This window comes from Physeter macrocephalus, chromosome 12 (genome assembly GCF_002837175.3).
Source record: "Physeter macrocephalus isolate SW-GA chromosome 12, ASM283717v5, whole genome shotgun sequence".
Lineage (NCBI taxonomy): Eukaryota > Metazoa > Chordata > Mammalia > Artiodactyla > Physeteridae > Physeter > Physeter macrocephalus.
The window spans coordinates 72,008,150-72,028,124 of NC_041225.1; the positions used below are offsets into that span (position 1 = coordinate 72,008,150).

General features: G+C 40.6%; 1 protein-coding gene across 5 annotated transcripts in view; it reads left to right on the forward strand.

Annotated features, from left to right (window-relative positions):
* CCDC85A (coiled-coil domain containing 85A) overlaps positions 1-19,975 on the forward strand; it is a 212,077-nt gene that overhangs the window by 150,469 nt on the left and 41,633 nt on the right. For 4 of the 5 annotated variants that reach the window (XM_024118876.3, XM_024118877.3, XM_024118878.3 and 1 more), the window contains exon 3: positions 18,915-18,991. The exons of the other annotated variant lie outside the window; for it this stretch is intronic. In XM_024118876.3, coding sequence (XP_023974644.1) covers positions 18,915-18,991 — 77 coding nt within the window. The remainder of the gene's footprint in view (positions 1-18,914; positions 18,992-19,975) is intronic. 5 annotated transcript variants of the gene reach the window in all.

Below are 19,975 nucleotides of genomic sequence, written 5' to 3' on the forward strand. Positions count from 1 at the left end.
TTTGCTGCATCTGTTACATCTTCTGGAAAATGAACCCCCAACACAGGACATTATTTCAGTCACTGGGAACGTGTTTTCCTCTTTCCCAACAACTGATTTACAAATAAACTTTTGGAATTCTGCCCACTCACCCCACCTCCCATGGGGTTGGCTGAGGTAGTTTCTTAAATGCAATCTGTTTAAACATTTTCTAATCAAGAATAGGAAAAAAATACTAAGTGTTTTATCAGGCTGCATTTTGCATAACTAACTTTTTTTCCCAGTGGCCTTTTGAGAATGGGGAAATTTCATAAAACAACTTGGTGGAAGTAAAAGTGACTATTTTTTTAGTGATTAAATCAAGCTATGGAAATGACTTTGAGACTGAAAGTATTTACCCACATAGCAAGTATTTATGCAGCTTATACCACCTGTCTATCATTGTGCCTGACATAGTAGGATATCATCCAAGCTCCTGCCCTCAAGGAACTTACACAACTGAGGAAGTAAAACCACCATATGAATACATGAGAATGGAAGCCATTGTTACTCTACATAGCATTTCATTGAGTTATGGCAATGTATGGTATGAATTCAGAGACAGGAGTGACCATGACAGACTAACTTAGGGAGTTGGGAGGACTGCTGAGATGGAAGGACTTGAGGGCCAGCTATTGAAAGATAGGTGGGATTTATAGATTTTACAGAGAAAAGGGCCAGTGTTTAAATGGGCAAAAGCATAAGTAAATCAAACCTCCTCAAAGAAAAGACTTTTGAAACCCTGTTGTGTGCTAGGCTGTGTGTTTTGTAGCAGGGGATGATCATGAGAACTTCCTCTTTGAGGTGGCGAGTGGATGTGTAGGAGCTGGAGAATGAATGAATGTGTAGGAGCTGGAGATTATAAATTTCAAATAAAATGTTGCCTGTTTCCTTTTGGAAGCATTCCAAGAACTGCCCCAGTGCCAAATTTGGTTTGGATGGCATTTAACTATTAATCTTTGCCAGGACGCTTATATGATCATATGGACATTTATATTGTTCTCCTATAACCTGTTCGTGGATATTAGGGACAAAACCAATCTGATCCCATCTTGGATTTTTTTTCTTTTGTATATTTAGAGCCACAGAATTTTATTTCTGCTTTTGACTGGGCTCGAGGACCCACACAAAGGACCTTCTTCTCCTGCTGAGTGCACAGATAGATCACTCCAGTGATTTACCTGAGTTTTATTTTTGGCATGGTTACTATTGACAGAAATTGATAGGCTGTTGATGAAGCTAACTGACCAGTTCTCCTGAAGCCTTGAACTGGTTTGCAATTGTAGACCCAGTCTTAGTACTTGACTTGGAAAAAGTCACTAACCTTTGCTAGATCCCTATCACTCTATCTGTTGAATAGTTACGATACTACTGTGAGAATAAAACAAAGTGTCCAGAAAGCACATAGCACGGGAATATTCTGTTAAATATATTCTATTAGGATATTTGTATTCAGCACAGACACATGGTTGACTGTCCATAAATATTTGTTGAATAAGTGTGTGGTTAAAGATTTCCACTTCTGTTTCAGGCAGTTATTCACAAAATAGCAAAATGTCACTTTTATGTGATAAACAGACGTCAGTGGCATTCAATAAATTGAAAGTATTAATGGTAGTTGTCAAAAGGTTTTTAAAATGTCTTTTGTGTGTGTCTTACCTGTGGCTGGAAAAACATTCCTAAGCCAGAGTTATAATTTTTCTTCTATTTTGTGTTCCAACGGACTTTCTATTCAGAGGGCATATTTTAGCGTCATATATTGGAGAATTAACTCAGGCTATCTCACATTCTAAGAGATGCGCAGAGTAATTGGAAGATGGTAAAGTGGAAGATTTTTCTTTTCCTATTATTAAAAGCCTGTATTTCCCGTAGCTAAGCCAATTCAGCAAAGACTTGTAGGCACCAATTATTTAAGATTTTCCTTTGAAGCCGCAAACTTTAATTAAAATATATAGTTGCTATGGTTTCCGAGGCCTCCATTTGAGCAATTTATCTGTAAAGATATTTTCACAACACAAATTCCACATTAATTGGGAGTTTACCTTCTGTATTGAGGGGCACACCTACTCCAGCAGAGCAGTCCCGAGAGTCTGGGCTGCCATTGCTGGATATAGCATTTCCCCCAGATCTTCTTTCCAAATGGAACGTTGTGCCATTTTTCATAAATATTAATGTATGAACTAAGGCTGTCTGTCTTGACTTGCCAACCTAAGTGAGAAATTAAATACTTAGCCAGGCAACTGAGTTCATCTGTCCCCAGACTCTTTTTCTTCCCTCATTAAGAGGAAATTTTACCTGAAATACTGGAGTTGTCTTCATAATTGGAAATGAATTTTTCAGAAGGGACTTGAAAAGGTGTTTGTTTCAAAGCCCCTGCAGAGCAGTTTGACTGATACTCTTTTTTTTTTTTTTTTTTTTTTGCGGTACGCGGGCCTCCCACCCCTGTGGCCTCTCCCGTTGCGGAGCACAGGCTCCGGACGCGCAGGCTCAGGGGCCATGGCTCACGGGCCCAGCCGCTCCGCAGCATGTGGGATCCTCCCGGACCGGGGCACGAACCCGTGTCCCCTGCATCGGCAGGTGGACTCTCAACCACTGCGCCACCAGGGAAGCCCTGACTGATACTCTTGAATAGCCTTTGGAGTCTAAACTTTCTTAAATGATTTTTTAAACTCCAGGTCATTCATGGATCTGCTTGTCTGTGGTGTCATCTCCAGGTCCCACTTTCTCTCTCCACATCATCTCCATCCTCAAGTCCTGTGGTCTTTTACATTGTGGAGATGGGGGATTGTCTATGACCACTCTACTCTTTCTTTGACTAACCAGACCACAACAAAGCTTCTGAAATCCAATTCATCTTATTTATTCTTGTGATGAAAGCAGATGACTGCTTATGCATGTCATCTACTGAGATGCCTTCCTCTGGCATTTTTTATAGTCAGTCCAGAGTGCTAGAGCCAGTATAATTTGCCTTATCTGTACCAATCAATACATCACTTCCTAGAGACATTTATGGAATTTTAGAGCTGGAAGGGATCACATGAACCTAATCACCAAGCTGGTTGAGGCAGATACAGACTTGATGCCTAACACTCTTCTTTCTAACTGTACTCTATTTTTATTTTATTTTTTATTTTTTAATTTTTTTAAAAATTTTATTTTATTGAAGTATAATTAATTTATCAATACAATGTTGTGTTAATTTCAATGCTGTACAATGCTGTGTTAATTTCTGCTGTACAGCAAAGTGATCCAGTTATACATATACATACTCTTTCTCAAATTCTTTTCCATTATGATTTATTACAGGATATTGAATATAGTTCCCTGTGCTCTACAGTAGGACCTTATTGTTTATTCATCCTATAGATACTAGTTTGAATCTGGTAATCTCAAACTCCCAGTCCATCCCTCTCCTACCCTCCTTGGCAACCACAAGTCTGTTCTCTAAGTCTGTGAGTCTGTGAGTCTGTTTCTCTTTTGTAGATAAGTTCATTTGTATCATGTTAGATTCCACAGATAAGTGATATCATATGGTGTTTGTCTTTCTCTTTCTGACTCTTTTTTAAAAAATATTTTTCTCATCTCTACCACAGGGCCTTTGCATGCACTTCCCCTTTTTCTAGAATGCTCATCCTCTAACCATGGCTGGCTCTCATTCATTATTTATCTCATTATTATCTCATTATTATCATTAAACACCCATTCTTTAGAGAGGCCTTCCCTAACCATCCAGTCATTCCTTCATCACCCTTAACACATTTGAAATGATTTTATTTATTTTCTTGCTTCTTATCTATTGTTTGTTCTCCATTATAGCTCAGTGTCTGAAACATTCAAATATTTGCTGAATAAATAAATATGCTGTTTTGGCCTAAATTCAGTGTTTATTAGCAGCCAGAGGGTCACGAGTCACTTTATAAAGACTAGTCAAACAAAGTGTGTACACTGAGTCAGTGCTGCTCCCAAACACAGCCATTCCCTTTCCTTTGAATCATCTTACCCATTTGTATTCAGCTGGTTTTTACTCCCATTTCACGGATTCTCTTTGCTGACGTTCAGTGCTTGATGCAGTAGTCGGGCTGCACTCAGTGGAAGCTGTGACTTACCAGTGTCAGTATGTATGGCTGAGACAGAGCAGCCTGTAAAGCGAGGCTGAAGAGCCTGTGAACTGCATATGCATAGGACCAGGGGAGACGGCACAAATGTGGAGGTGCAGTCCTGTCTGCCATCGCAGTGCTGGAGGCAGGGGGGCAGAGCAAAGCACTCTGCTCCGATGCAGAGGGCCAGAGACATGGGCCGGCGGTGGTGGTCTCACAACGACACTTAGCACTAGAAGGGAGGCAGGTGTTTAGTAATAGCTGGGGCTTACTGTGTGCCAGCCAGTGTCCTCAGTGCCTACACAGAGTAACTCACTCAGTACCTGCCTCTGAGTGGAAGATTGTTATTCATCCACTTTGCAAATGAGGAAACGGAGATGCAGGAGTTTAATAACTCGCTCAAGGCCCCAGAGGAGGTAGTTGAGTCAACATTCAAACTCAGGCAGTCTGGCTCCATGCTCTTAACTACTAGTCTAAGCCAGATCCCAGATAAGTGTCTTCGGGGGCTGGTTCTAACAGTAGCATAAAGAGAATATTGCACAGATAGAGTGGGGTCAGATAAAGGTTGGAACTGTCTGGAAGATTTCCAGCTAAATTTAGCAGAAGCCAATGAACAGGAAAGAGGCCTGGTCCTGGAAATCAGGCACAGGACAATCCCAGTCATCTCCATGCCTGAACTTTGTTCCGAAGAAATGTCCTTGAAAGGTCTACTGCCTGCCTTCCTTCCTGTCCTTTGCTTTCCTTCAAGGTGCCGTGCTCCAGTCCCCAGCCTGACATTGGATTTGTGGCTTAAGTCTGGGTGCAGGTCCTGGGATTAGAGTCTTGATTGTCAGAGCAGATTAAAAGCATTCAGAGTGTGCAGCTTCTCAAGAGTCCTGCAGGTTGGGCAGAGTCAGGCAGAGTCTTCCAACCCCTAGACCACAATCCTTTGTCCAGGAAAGAATATCCTAAGACTTTGGATCCAACATGCTCCATTTTACTGTGAAAACATTGCATAAAAATATATAAGCCAGTAGCCTAAATTAAGAGCTTTTAAAAAAAGTTAAAAACCTTTTATTTAAGGGTAACTCTTAAGAGCCAGACAAGTTTTTAAAAGACCACGTGAACTCTTGACAAAGGTTGTTTTTGAAGTAAACAAAGATTGCATATTTTCAGGTGCTGATAAAAGTGGAATAAAATATGTGGAAAAGACAACATGATAAAAGAAACATAAGCATGCAGAAGACTCAAGTACCAGAGACCAGGACCCTGTGGAATGTCCTGGAGAGTGGTTAGGGTGGTCACTGGACCCCGCACACAAAGTGACTGGACAGTGAGTGAAGAACCCAGGTGCTGAGAACTGAACGGAAGACAGACCTTAGCTTCTGAGAGTGTAGAAAGCAGAGGCCGAAACCTTCCACTGTCAAGGATTCTGGTTAGAGCTCCAGGGAGATGCCCTGTTGAAGTTAACTTTCGAACTACTGTACCATCTGCTTGCTGTTTAGGTGTGAGTGAGCAGATGGTGGAAAAAGGTATCTTGATTCTGTGGGTATGAGAAGGTTCCATTTGGTATTTCCTTCCTGGGCTAGAACCTTGTCTGTTCTGATGTGGAAGACTTGACTAAACTTCCAAAAACTTTTTCCTCCTTGCGTATGTATCAAATACCTAGTGATGGTGGTGATTACAAAGCATTTGTATTTTTTCTAGGCCACTAAAAAAAATAAAGCTGATTGGAATTTGTTTACACAGAATTGAACTCTATCTTCAGAATTATGTGCACTTCTTCTGAGTAATTCATTTTTCTCCATGTATATTAGGAGCTAGATTCTTAGCTTGATAGCAGGGATAGGATAAGAGAAGTTGGTGTCTCTTGATGATAGACTGAATTCTGTCTCAGTTACCCCTGCACAGACAGCAATAGGAAAATAAATTTCGAGTGAGTTGCTATTTAGACTAAGAAGATTAATCTCTTTATAAGTCAGTTCATTAAAATGGGCATTATGGAAAGATACATACATTTGTAGATGTAAGAGGCACCCATCGTTTTCCATGGATTTGAATTTACATGGGCCGTAGGCCTGTTGTTTTATTCTACCTTACTGTTCCTGGGTACTTCTGTTAAGTGATATACAATACATCAAATTCTCTTTTATTATCACCAGGAAGAAGGTTAAACAGCATTGGTAGCCGTGACATTAAATTAAGCAGAGTGAACATTTCATTGGGTTCCCCAGCTGTTCAGAAGAGAATCCAGGAAAGCAGCAGCTTTGAAAACAACTCAGATTAGACCTTAGCCAGGAGAATCTGCTCTTTGCCTTTGTCCAGTATTTTCTTCTAAGCCTGTAGGTTTCTGAATTGTAAGAAGTTTGTGAAATTGTCCAACGATTGCATTTGTGAATGGCATCTATATTTGTTAAGCCCACTAATGACTCTGCAGATCCAGGTACTTAGCTGGGGATGGTTTGGTGGTGGTTGACCGTGAAACTTGCTGCCTTCACTTTGGCTGACTCCTGTTTACTTGAAGGAACAACCGTATGAATTGAAGGGGTGATGTATTTTTTTTGTATCTTAGGGAAAACAGAGTTTTCTTTCAACAGATGCATTCATTGAGTGATGGGGTAGCGTTCAAGTGTAATGATGAGGAAGAGACTTTAAATCAATCAGACTCTGTCCGTGCTGATCACCCCGTTTGGCCATCGCTTAATTTGGCCTCCCCTCTGCCTCTTCCCAGGGTCTGTGTTCTTCAATCTTTCATCTCTAAGATGGGAATAATAATACCTGCTTCTTAGTTTTGCAGTGAGGATCAAATGCATTAGTGCACGTGAAAAATGCCTATGCCTTTTTAGCAAAGTGCCTGATACATGGTAAATCAAATTAAAGTTATTAGCCATTATGTGTGTCTTCTGACATACTTGCTTGACCAAATTGAGTAGTCTGTTGTTGCCTAATAACTGTTTAGTGAAGACCAAATGATCGAATCCTTGGGAATGGAGAAGAGCCCAAAGGAACTTTGAGGTCAGCAGGAGTTTTCCTGGCCAGAACTTGCCCTCCCTCCTGCACTATGGTCAAGTGTCTCTAAAATCAAAGGGCATGAAAACCAATGTGAACACATCCAGGGTGCCCTGTGTTGACTGTATTTAATAGGACTTTTGAGATTTATTTCCCATTACAATTTTTCCAGTGGTGGAAAAAAGAAGCTTGATATCTTAAGTTTAGAATACCATTGTCAAATAAAATGCTTAGATTAAGTAGTGCTTTTATAGTTTTTTGGCTCCTTGTTTTTGCAGACATTCAGTAATTTGTTTTCAACAATGTCATCAACTAATATTCTGTTGTATTGAGATAAGTCTTTTTTTTCTTAGCCTTGTAACTTTCTTTAGTGGAGGGAGTTTTTTTTGTTTGTTTTTTTGTTTTTGTTTTTGTTTTTTTTTTTTTTGGTGGTACGTGGGCCTCTCACTGTTGCGGCCTCTCCCACTGCAGAGCACAGGCTCCGGACGCGCAGGCCCAGCGGCCATGGCTCACGGGCCCAGCCGCTCCGCGGCACGCGGGATCCTCCCGGACCGGGGCACGAACCCGCATCCCCTGTATCGGCAGGCGGACTCCCAACCACTGCGCCACCAGGGAAGCCCAAGTGGAGGGAGTTTTTAAGTACACAGTTGAGGAAAGAAATCTGTAAGCGTAGGTGTTCTTAAAGAATAGAATTTTTAAATGTTTATAAGCTTCACTTAAACATGTTTAACTGCCCTAATCAGAACTGGTATACATCTGTCGCATGAGTGTGCTTTATTCCCTTTCTCAGAACATAACAACATCATCTTAAATATTCTCTGCTTCTCCAAGGCTTTGTGCATGGTAGATAGTCTATAAATGTTTGGTTAATGAATAAATGAAAGAACAGCAACATAACTTACATATACTGTTAGATATCTTATCTTAGCTGCCTTTAGCGGTTAAACCACTAATACGGATTACGGTAAAACACACGATAATCGTAACCCAGGAATTGTGGGTCTTAAAGAGTCTTAAAGGTCATCCATTTCTATATGCGTATTTGCGTGACAACTGAAACCCACAGAGCTAGCACTTAGCCACTGTGCTTTACTTTACTCCTTCCAAAATTACTGTGGGAGGGCAAGGGGCCCCAAGTGGAGGGGAAAGAGAGGCATGCTGAAAGGGGGCAGTAGGAGAAAAGCAAAGTGGGAGGATTGGATTTGGGAATGAAACACAGTGAGAGTAAAGGAGAGAGAGAGAGATCTAATTAAAAGGTACCTGAGCAGAAGATACACAAGCTCTGTGGTCGTGTCTACAAAGGCAGCCGGGTGCTTGCTTAGCTTTCTGAGGCTCGGGGCTGGGGAGGAGGGGGTTATGGCTGTGCACCTGCCCTGTGGCTCTTCCCCTCCACCAGGCTTCTCTATTCAGACCCTTCTCCAAACCGCAGGCTTTTGACAGCAGCTCTCTACTGGGGACTTCCACATTTAAACTACCCCATATCCCTTCTCGGAGCTGCAGAGTCATATATTTAACTGCCTACTCTGGATCTTGCCTTAGGTGTCCAGTAGAAATATTAAGCCTAACATGAACAAAATAGAATTCTTGATTTCAGACCCCACTCCCGCGCCATCCCCAAGCCATCTCCCCATCCCCTGGTTGCCCTTGCCGGAAAGGTAGCCGTTATCTTTGATTCCTTTTCTCGTAAGACCTCACATTTGCTCCACAGCTATGCTTTGTCCTTAGTCTCTTTCTCCAGGAGGCTTGTTGAATGTGACCACTTCTCTGTGCACCACGGCTATGGCTCCTTCACAACCCACAGTCACCTCTCAGCCCACCTCCTACAGAGGTCCCCTCAATCATCCCCCAAACTTCACTCTCATCCTCTTTTTCTCTGTCTTTCACAGAGCAGCCAAGACGATCCTTTTAAAGTATACACCAGATGGTGCCAGTGGAATGTACCAATCCCCGTTTTTCCCATTCACTCCCCATTCCAAACAGTGCAAAATCCCAGCTCCTTACACTGGTTCACTGACACCGTGGGTCTTGTCTCTGCTGCTCCAACTTCATCTCCCCTCTCTTTCCTCACTTCTTTCTGGCCACTTCAGTCTTCTTTCTTTTCTGTGAGCGCCTGTGGCTCATTCCCATCTCGGGGACTTTGCAAATTCTGTTCTTGCTGTTTGGAGAGTTCATTCCCAGAATCTTTACATTCAAGTTTCAAGTTGAATGCCTCAGATCTTCTCACATGATCTCGATCTAAGCTAAAGTGGTGGAGGGTGTACAGGGGAATAGTGTGCTTATTTATGTGTGTCTGCATGTCTGTCTGTCTTGTCTGTCTTCCGTATTAGAGTGTTCCATGAGCAGAGGAGCCCTTTTTGTTTGTTTTCATTGGACTTTCTATAGCACATGAGAGTGTCTAACACATAGTAAGTGCTCAATGAATGTATGTTAACTGACTGATTACAAAGGGCTTGTTCATACATGCTAAACTAGCTAACAAAAAAAAAAAGTTCCACAGTATGTGGTCTTTCCAATTTTGTTTGTCTAAACTAACTATACTTAGCCATTATCTAACTGCATTCATCCATTATCTGTTCATATCACTTTCTGTACGGATAGATAATGCTAAAACATTGTGAAAACTTTGCTTTTCTTATGTAAGGCAAATAATCCTTAATTGTTACACTATGAGTTTGTTTGGCCAGCTACAGTTTCGTAGCCACTGCAGAGAGTATATATAGGCTGAATTGAACAACATTTTTATGAATTCCCAATTGACAGAATCCAGATTAATGACGCTTTGCTGTATAATATGATAAAAAATATTTTTATTTTGCTGCAATGTATGACAGTAAAAAAACAACTGTGCATAGGCTTCTAAAAATATCTAAATATACATTAAAAGTCAAAATAATTATCCTAAGAGAAAATAAAATTTTTATAGACTTACTGTCTTTTTTTTTTTTTTTTTTTTTTGCGGTACGCGGGCCTCTCCCGTTGCGGAGCACAGGCTCCGGAGGCGCAGGCTCAGCGGCCACGGCTCACGGGCCCAGCCGCTCCGCGGCATGTGGGATCTTCCTGGACCGGGGCACGAACCCGGACTCTCAACCACTGCACCACCAGGGAAGCCCGACTTACTGTCTTTTGCAAATTTGTTTTCTTATAGATTTGCTTCCTTGTTCGTTCATTGACAATGCTGACAAGATGCACTTACAAGGGGGCCGCATACACTGAAGGAAATTGTTACATTTCTTAAAATGACATCAATTTTTATTCTCTGGCATTGGGAAAAGGCAGCATTTTCTCTGGGAAATGACAGCAGCAGCAGCAGCAACATAACAATGGAAAGTAAGACACATTTTAACCCTGAATAGCTGTTAAAATGGTACTCTTGCTAAACAGCTCTTTAGAGTTTGAAATATTTTCCATGGAGTCCCCAGTCCTTTAGGCCAGTTCAGTGCTACTTACCTAGTGTCTCCTTCATGGAGTTGATGCTTTCAAAGGGAAAAGTCAAAGTGAAGGCGATTTTAGGGCACACAAACTTCCTCTAAGCCAGACTTCAGTTTCGATGGCTTGCTATTGTGTGATTTTTCAGTGGAAATCTGACTGCATTTTGAGTTAACTGCTTGAAACTGTTCGGGGAGCAACAAACTTGGAGTAGCAGCCAGAGCAGTTGGGAACCGAATGATGAGGACATTCGTTCATCAGAAATTTACAGGACACCTTCTAGCACATAGCGCTATGCGAATCATAGGACAGCTCAGGAAGTAACTATAAGGCAAGGCCTTGCCGCCTGGAGCCTCCAGCTTCTAGAGAGAAATGGAAGCTGAGACAACCAGGTGCCAATTCCCAAGGAAGAGGTACAGGTGGATGATAGCAAATAGGCAACAAAATGCCATTCTCTCCCATTTTAAAAACACTCTCACTTGGAAAGAGGAGAAACTTGAAAATTTTTTGGTAATTATTTTCTGGAACAAAGTTAGGACATAGACCCTGATTTTCTTTTCTGTTTTCTAAATTGGTTTATGTGCAAATCATTGGATTTCAATATCCGTTTAACTATGATTTTTACTCTTTTATAGAAAATAATAAGTGAAAACAATCTGGAGTGTTTCCAAAAACATACCACTTGCATGGCACTAGAGGAGTAACACTCGTGATTTTTTCCTATCAAAGCATTCTTGGAAAAGGATACAGTATTTCCAGCTCTCATTCTAATAAACAGGACAGCACATTGCTCTGTTTCCTTTTCCTTTGAAATGACACGTTTTTCTCTTCACGAAGAAACATAACCTGTTTTGAACGGACCACTGCTCTCTGCCCTCCTCAGGCTGCTCTCTCACAGCTCAGAGACCCTCACTCAGGGCCCAGCTGGCACCTGCCCTGTGCCCCACAGCTATGCTTGCTCCTGTGCCCTCCCCCTCGGTACACCACTCCCTCGCAGGGAGTGTCTGGAAGGAGAATGTCCAGGTGAAGTTTAAATTCCTTCCAGTGGTATTTCTAACCAAAGGGGGGAACCTTATCAACTTACGCAGATGTCCAGATGAAGGCATTTATATGGTATTCCAAGATGTTGGTGGCAGAAATGGTTCATGTTTTGCACATTTCCCATAACTGTTTTTATGTCTGTCTCTTTCTCTTTATCCCTCTTTGTACTCTCCCTCTCTTTCCTCCTCACCTTCCCCCCCACCATGTGCCACCCCCCCATAAGACTTTTTTTTTTGAGCCTGATGAAAACACATTTCAGATTTTATTTATTCATTTATTTTTTCTTTTTATTTGGGTACGTCGGGTCTTAGTTGTGGCACACAGGATCTTCATTGCAGCATGTGGGATCTTTCGTTGTGGTGCGTGGGCTTAGTTGTCCTGCGGCATGTGGGATCTTAGTTCCCCGACCAGGGATCGAACCCACGTCCCCTGCATGGGAAGGTGGATTCTTAACCACTGGACCACCAGGGAAGTCCCCAGATTTTCTTATTGAAATTACCCACCAGTGATTAGATCTGACATAATTTGAGAACCTCCCCAATGTTTCCATCCAAAGTTTAATGTTCTCTAGAATGTTCTTCATGTTCAGTGGCACAACAGAATTGATATTAGGCTCCATTCAGATACAAACCCAGTCTTACCTGGAGTGATTGCCAATTGTAGACCTGTACTATGAAATAATTTCTTTTCAGGGCACTATATGTGTAATGGGTTGATTGACTCATTCAGTAACTTTTTAATGTACAGACACTATTCTAGGCGCTTGGAGTACATCACTCAACACAACAGACAAAGATCCCTGCCTTGTGGGGTTGACATTCTGATGGAGAGAGACAGGGCTTATATACAATAAACGTAACATATGAACAAGCTAATTTATATGATAGAAAGTGATAAAGTATTTTGAAGAAAAATGAAGTACAACAGGCCAAAGGAGATTAGGAGAATGTGGGGTGGAGGTGGGGGTAGTTTACAGGATTAAACGAAGAAGACTTGGTAAGTCTCACTGAGAAGCTGAGATCTGAACAAAGACTTGTAAGAGTGAGGAAATTGGCCAAGCAGCTCCCTGGGGGAAGAGCAGTCCAGAGAGTGTGGACAACTAAGGCTAGGGTATGCCTGGGGTGTTCAGGAGCAGAAAGGAGGCCTTGTGGCTGGAGCAGAGGTGTGACGTCATGAAGTCAGAAAGGCACCAGGTCCCCAGATTACATGGGGCCCTGCTGGCCTTTTTAAGGACCTTGCCTTTTATATGGAGCAAAATGGTGAGCTCCTGCGTGGTTCTGGAGAATGACGTGATCAGACTTAGCATTTTAGAAGGAAAACCCTGTCTGCCGTGGGTTGGAAATAGACTTTGAATGATAGTAGACCTGGGAGAGGAGGCAAAGATAGAAGTAGGGACACCTGTTAGGAGACTAGTGGGAGGTTGGATTTTCAGGATATCTTGGCGGCAGGGTCAACAGAATTTCCCAATGGATGGGAAGTGGGGCGTGTGAGAGGGTGGGGCCAAATGTAATGCTAAGGTTTTTGTCACAAAGAAAAACTAATAGTCAAAGGGTTAAAGTCTAGGTTGGAGTGTAAACAGCCAAAGGGAGCACAAGGTTTTTTAAAATTTAAGTAGTGGAGGAAGGGGACGAGACGGATCCCAGTTTCAAGCTGCTGTCCCTTCCCCCTTCACAGCTGGATTCCAGCAGAGGAGTCTTCCCAGCCAGGGCCTGTGCACCCCCCTTTCCCGATGCCTAGAACTCTCTTCTCCAAGCTCTTTGCATAGTTGGCTCATTTGCAGGCTGTAGTCCCCAGAGAGCTCTTCTAGGCCACGCTCCCTAATGTAGCTGTACTTCCGCTCAACTCTGCTAGTTCTGTTTCCTTGCCTGTATTGCGCATGTTGCCTTCACAAAGGGGAGTGTATTTGCTCTCCATTGTCGGTCTTCCTCTCTGGAACGTGCACTCTGTGAATGCACAGACCTTATCACTTTTGCTTGGTGCTGTGTCTCCATTATCTAGAACAGTGTCTGGCACACAGCAGATAATCAGTATTGGGTGAAGACCAAGTCTTGATATTACAGGAAGTCAATAAGTATGTATTAAATCCCTACGGGAAACACCAGCAGTCACTGTGTAGGGTTTAAGGGAATATTTTCAAGTAGCATATTTGGGCAAAAAATGAAAACATGAAAATAAATAACATACAGACAACTAGGTAAAGGAACACCACAAGGCACTCAATATATGACTTCTTGGCAAATGATAAGAAGGAAAATGAAAGAGATTTATGGAGGGAGCAGAATTTAAAACTGTAGAATTATTGATCTTCAGAGGTAAAGGGACTAGCCCAGCAGCACACACAGGTAGAAATCTTTGCAGCATCTCATTGAGCATTCTCCAAACATTTCCAAGAACACGAATCACATTATCATCTGAAGCAGTATATTCTAATCTTTGGATATTCTAATTATTAGAAGGCTGTTTTTCATAACATGCATAGAGAAATAAGGAGTATGGACTAGGCTGAGAATGATTATTTGGCAGGGGAAGGTGTGGGCAGAGACCCAGAGCTAAGTTGGGGCCAGTGATTAACAGTGAACAGGTTTCTACATGAGAGGAACGGGTAGAAAATAACTATCTCCTATTTCTTTCGGATTGCCACAGAGAGAAGGGTCTGACAAGAGTAGAATTAGCTTCATAGATGATGGACCAGAACAAGACCTGACATCATTTTTTACCTACTTAGGACAATTAAAGCTCCCATTAAAAATTTAAAAATTCTACCTCTGCCAATAAAGCAGCCTGAGTTAAATATCCAGGCAAATCCGAAACTGCTGATGCCAGCAAGATTTTTTTTTTAAATAAGTAAAGCATCAAATTATAGTGAGAAATGTAATCACTTATACTTCTGGAGCTCATACGAATTCTAAGTAGGAGGCTGAACTTTGCTTGCCTGAGGAAGAAACAGAAACACTTTTAGAACAGTAATAATTTTTTAAATATATAGTTCTGAAGTCATTTCCTTCGGAATGTATAAAAGCCTGTGGATGGTGGGATTAATTTGGAACTAATTCAAGCAGTGTCTTTAGAGGTTGGGGTTCATTAAAGAGATTTGCCTCCAGATTTGAAATCATGTGACTGCTGGACTCTCTCTAGCCGAGGGAGACTAACTCAGTCACAGAAAAGCTAACATCTATGAACCCATAGCAGCAATAGTCTTCCAGATGATTGTCGTCTTTTATATTCTTCCAAATGCTGTAATTTGTTTTATTTTTTTATTTTTTTTTATTTTTATTTTTTTTGCGGTACGGGGGCCTCTCACTGTTGTAAACGGCCTCTCCCGTTGCGGAGCACAGGCTCCAGACGCGCAGGCCCAGTGGCCATGGCTCACGGGCCCAGCCGCCCCACGGCATATGGGATCTTCCTGGACCAGGGCACGAACCCCTGTCCCCTGCATCGGCAGGCGGACTCTCAACCACTGCGCCACCAGGGAAGCCCTGTAATTTGTTTTAGAATGGACCATTACCAGATTTTATTTTTCACCCTGAAATTCTGAAGACCAGACGGCACTTCATCTAATCAAAACTACTCAGAAGTTTGACCAACCTTAGACAGTTGGCAAATATCAACAGTAAACCTTTCATGTACAATAATCAGAGTAATCCTTGGCTGATTTCAAGGATGGGATTCCCCTAGGGAGAGAAACACTGCTTTAGAAATCAAGGGGGAAATTAGAGCGTTTAATATTTCAACCAGAGTATTTTCAAACTAGCAGAGAAGAAAGTCGAGCTACTTTATATGATTGAATGCAGTTCAGGTAAATTGAAGTGAAATCAAGTCCAGGATATTGTCCAAGGAGAATATCAAGTTATTTTAAAGGTGAAAGTCCATCCAGAATATCTACAATCAGGAAGAAAAAAGGAGAAGTTAGAATTGAACTGTCTATGTGAGAAGCTTGACATCTTAGTGATTAGAAGATCCAGGATGGGAATCCCTGTGATGCCCCAGGAATGAAACAGAATCTTTTGAATGTATATGTATAACTATTCACCAGTGTTTGAGGCCAAGTTCACTACCTTCTGGGCTTTATTCTCTTATCTGCCACATGAGTCAGGATGGGGGACAGGTTGGATTAGGGAATCTCTTAGGTACATTCCAGTTGTCAAATTGGAATCAATTAGATGTGTGTTAGTGGAATTCTTATGACTGTTTCTCATACTTGTTTTATTACAAGAGGTCCTGTGAACTTCTACATATAGGTTCAGAGAAAAGTGAGATACATGGAGAAAATGGTGTCCTGGGTGTAATGGAAATGTGTATCTTATAGTTGACACCACTCTGGAAGGTCCTTGTGTAAGGAAGGAAAAGGAAGCAGCAGCTTGGGGAAGGGATTGTAGCAGACATGGTCAAATATATTCCAGCACACAAGGGGCTCCTTTTCTTTCTTACACAGAAGATTTTATCTTTTTTTTTCTAATGATCAACTAGGACTGGGATGTGGATTGCGGTGTATTTTTTTAAAGTGGAATTTCTTATACTTTATTATGTTTTATTAAAATGTTTACATATTTTCTGTCCCATTATTGGTTATATACTAGTAGTTGGGCTTGGCTAGCCTATGATGCAATAACAAATAAATCTTGAAATCATGAGGGTTTAACAAAACAAATGTTTATTTTTCTCTCACATCACAATTGAAGGATTGGATGGTTTCCTCAATGGCTCTTCATATAGGGACTTGGGGACCCAGTGATGGTCTTCCAGTATATTCCAGAAAAAGGTTTGCCTGCTCCACTCCCATATAAAGGGAGTATATAAAAAGTTTCTTGATGAATTAAACAACTAACAGCGTGAATTCTCTTTTATTCATGCAGATTAACTATACTTCCTGTCCCCCAAACCCCACCCCGCCACATATACACACGAGTTTTTTCATTCATCGTATCTGTTCATTGTTAAATAATAATTGCAAAAGAGAGTGAGCTTGGAACAACAGGACCTTCTGGAACGTAGCACATGGGTGTGTAATCCTAAAATGAAATTTGCATTCTGAGAAACTTAAGACTTGCAATAACTGGCCTTTTCTTCATTCCAACCCTCGTAGTACCCAACACACGTCAGTGATGCAATAAATATTTGTGGAGCAAATGAACTCAAAACTTTCCTTAGCTTTGCCTTTACCTTGGAGCTAATTTGTTTTTTTACGTTATCTGTCTAAAAATCTTCCCTATCATTTCCTGTCCATGCCCATATTTACAGTGAATGCTTTGAAACAGAGATTTGGACTTCATCTGTTGTAACTTGACATTAAACATTGGAGTTAAGGAATGTTTTCCAAATTCAAGACTTTACCCTTTTTGGGAACTGACATGATGTGACTTTTGTAATGTAAGTAGAAACTTAATGAAACCATCAAATATGTAAACTGCAAAGATTTAAAGAAGAGAAACAGATTAAAGTGACTGAAGATAGTTACTGAATTAAAATCCATTCAGTGGCATTTTTCAAATGTCACCTGAATCACTCGGTATAGAGTCATTTCGGCTGCTTTCAGTATCACAGCCTTAAGGATGATGCAGTATAGGGACAATAAAGATACGGTGTAAATTGTGAACAAAGGAAAAAAGAATTTTATTTGTTTATGGTTTAAATAGACTCTTTCTGAGCAACTTTTCACTCGAATGACCCTTATCAAGTGGTTGTTTTTTTAGAGTAGAGAGAGGAGCTTGCAAAACTGTGTAAATCAGGCAATCTACATTCACATTTTGATGATCAGCAAATCACTTATTCATTTGCTAGAGGAAAGGGGATTCATGAAATCAATAAGTTGGTTATTCATTTATGCCAGATACTTTTTTTTTCCCTTTTGAAGAGTCCATAAAGCAAACACTTAACATTTCACTGAGCTAAAAATATGAGAGAGCATATTTCTAGCAAATGTCTTCCGCTTCCTTTACCTTGTGTTTCTGTCTTGTTGAGAAATGCTCAAGGCAAGTCGTCACCATTGGTGTGAGATCAGTGGATGGTTATATTAATGTTAGCGATGGGGACCTTCTGCAAACATTTGTGCAAACAGGCATGCTGTAAACCGGTTAGGGATGAGTTTAATTTTTTTACATTTGTGAATTAAGGACTGAAGTTTCTTATGTATTTTAAGCAAATAAAATGTTACCTTGTTGCTTTGGAGGTCACAAAATGGAATTGGGTTCATATAACCAATTTCCATCTAAAAATTAAGAGTTTCCATGATGAATTTCAGATCAAGGTGTTAATTTGCATACATATCCATCCTAACTGCAGATTATTAGGGGCTCCAAATGTTTCCTTCTAAAAGGCACTACCTTCTTGGCCTTGCCTCTTGCTCTTTTGTGTTTTTGAGGCTGAGGAACGTGCACATGATCTGCTGCTTTAAAATTAACTGTGGAAATATGCTCTGGAGGGATTCTTTGGTCATGTACATTTCACTATACCTGAAATATGTTTGCTCCTGGGTAATGAAGGAATTGCAACTATGTTGCAGTATGATGCTATGCAGTTGATTATTTTGGATTTAATGAAGAAGAGTCACTGTCAGATGGTTCCTCAAAATGAAAACTCTACTTTGCTCCACGTGTGAACTTTTTCATAATGTAAAGCTATAAAATCGAGAGTTTCGCTATGGAACAGATACTAAGCATGATGCTGATTCTGAGCTGTCAGCACACGCTTGAGCTTGTTGAAGAAATGAAAACAACCAATTTCAAGTCTGCCCTGGTTTACCTAAATAGGGAAAAGCTTGAGTCTCTGTCATGCTCAGCCAAAATCAAAGTCAAAATTCAGACGAACATTATTTAGCCCTTTTGTAGCTGTTCTCTAGGTGTGGTCATACTATCTATAGATTTGTGAGAAGAACAAAATGTTGCTCTTGAGACTTGAAACGTTTATTGAGAAAATGGAAGGAGCTGGATATTTTAAATATCTTATTTTCTTTTTCTTTTTTTTCTAAAGACCTTGTAATTTCTCTGTTATAATGAATGTTACAGAAAGTCTTATGTGTGGGAAAGCTTAAAATACATACACAAAATAAGTAGAAAAGAGGGAATAACTGTCTTCAACGTGTCTAATGTTCTGAAGGCTGCATGGTATGCAGACGCCTACAGTCTTAACCACCTGTAAATTTCTCTGATTCTCCTTAACACTGTGCAGTTGTTCAGACTGCTTATGGTTTTAATGGCTTCTGTTATTGTTCTTCTGGGGACAAATCTTTTTTTCTAAATATCAGATTAAGTAGTCACTACCTAATTTGAATAAATGGAGCCAGAAACTTCCTGACAGTACCAAACAAGACCTGTGTGTATAATGTGAGTTCTTTCTTTTCAATTTTAGAATCAACCTTGTCCTATGTTAGGCAGCTGGAGGCAAGAGTAAGACAGCTGGAGGAGGAAAATCGCATGCTGCCCCAGGTGGGTGACTTCCAGAAGCTCATAGCTAGTCAGTGTCATTTGAGTTGTAGCATTTTATGTGGAATTTAAAGTCTCAGTTACATGATAGAAATCATTTTGTCAACAGCCATTCATCAATGTAGAGCGTGATTACTTTCCGTAATCAACCACTTACGCATCATATTGTCCAGATTCTTAAGTGTGATACTAAAGGGCACAGATGTCTAAAACATGAATGTAAAATCATTCTGAAAGGAAGAAGAAAGAGAAAATGAAGAGAAGTAGAAAGTGCTTTGATGGTACTGCTCACATCTGTCGTGCATGTTGAATATAGGGAACGGACTCTTATTTAAATGGAAAATGTGCTCATTCATGAGCTAGGGAAAGCTTCAGGTAGTTTGAAGAGTTCATATTTTAATTAAATGAGTACTTTCTAAAATTCTTTGTGATGTAATTGAACTCTTTCAGTGCAACAAAGCAATCACAGTAATTGACAGTTTTTACTTTGGGGCTTAATTTTTTTTCCCCCGATGAATGTAAAATGGCACTTTTTCTGGGATTTAACGCCTTGCCGTATGTTTTACTGTAAAAACTTTTTCGACGGGCTGATATCTTGGTGAGAATGATGTTGGTTGAGGTCGTGGTTCTTGGGAAATGTTTTGTTGAAGAGTTGAACAAATCTACTCATTCTAGCTTGGTTTCCTTGACAGCCAGGTAAACAGTAATGTATTTTAATATTTCATAAAAAGGAGTCTTCTCAGCATTTAGTCACTAGTGTTTTTTCTACATTCTGGCGACTATTTCTATTTCATAAGTGACTAAGAGAAAATTAAACCTCAAACAGCTAGTAAACAGTTTAAGTGTCAAGACAAAGACTGTTTATAATTCAGGAGAAGACATATAAACATTAATACAAAGACTTAATTAATGCAAAGGCTTTGGAAAGATATTTTAGGTCTTTTTAATCTTGTTTCACTTTTAAACTAGTTTTGCTCACTGATGATG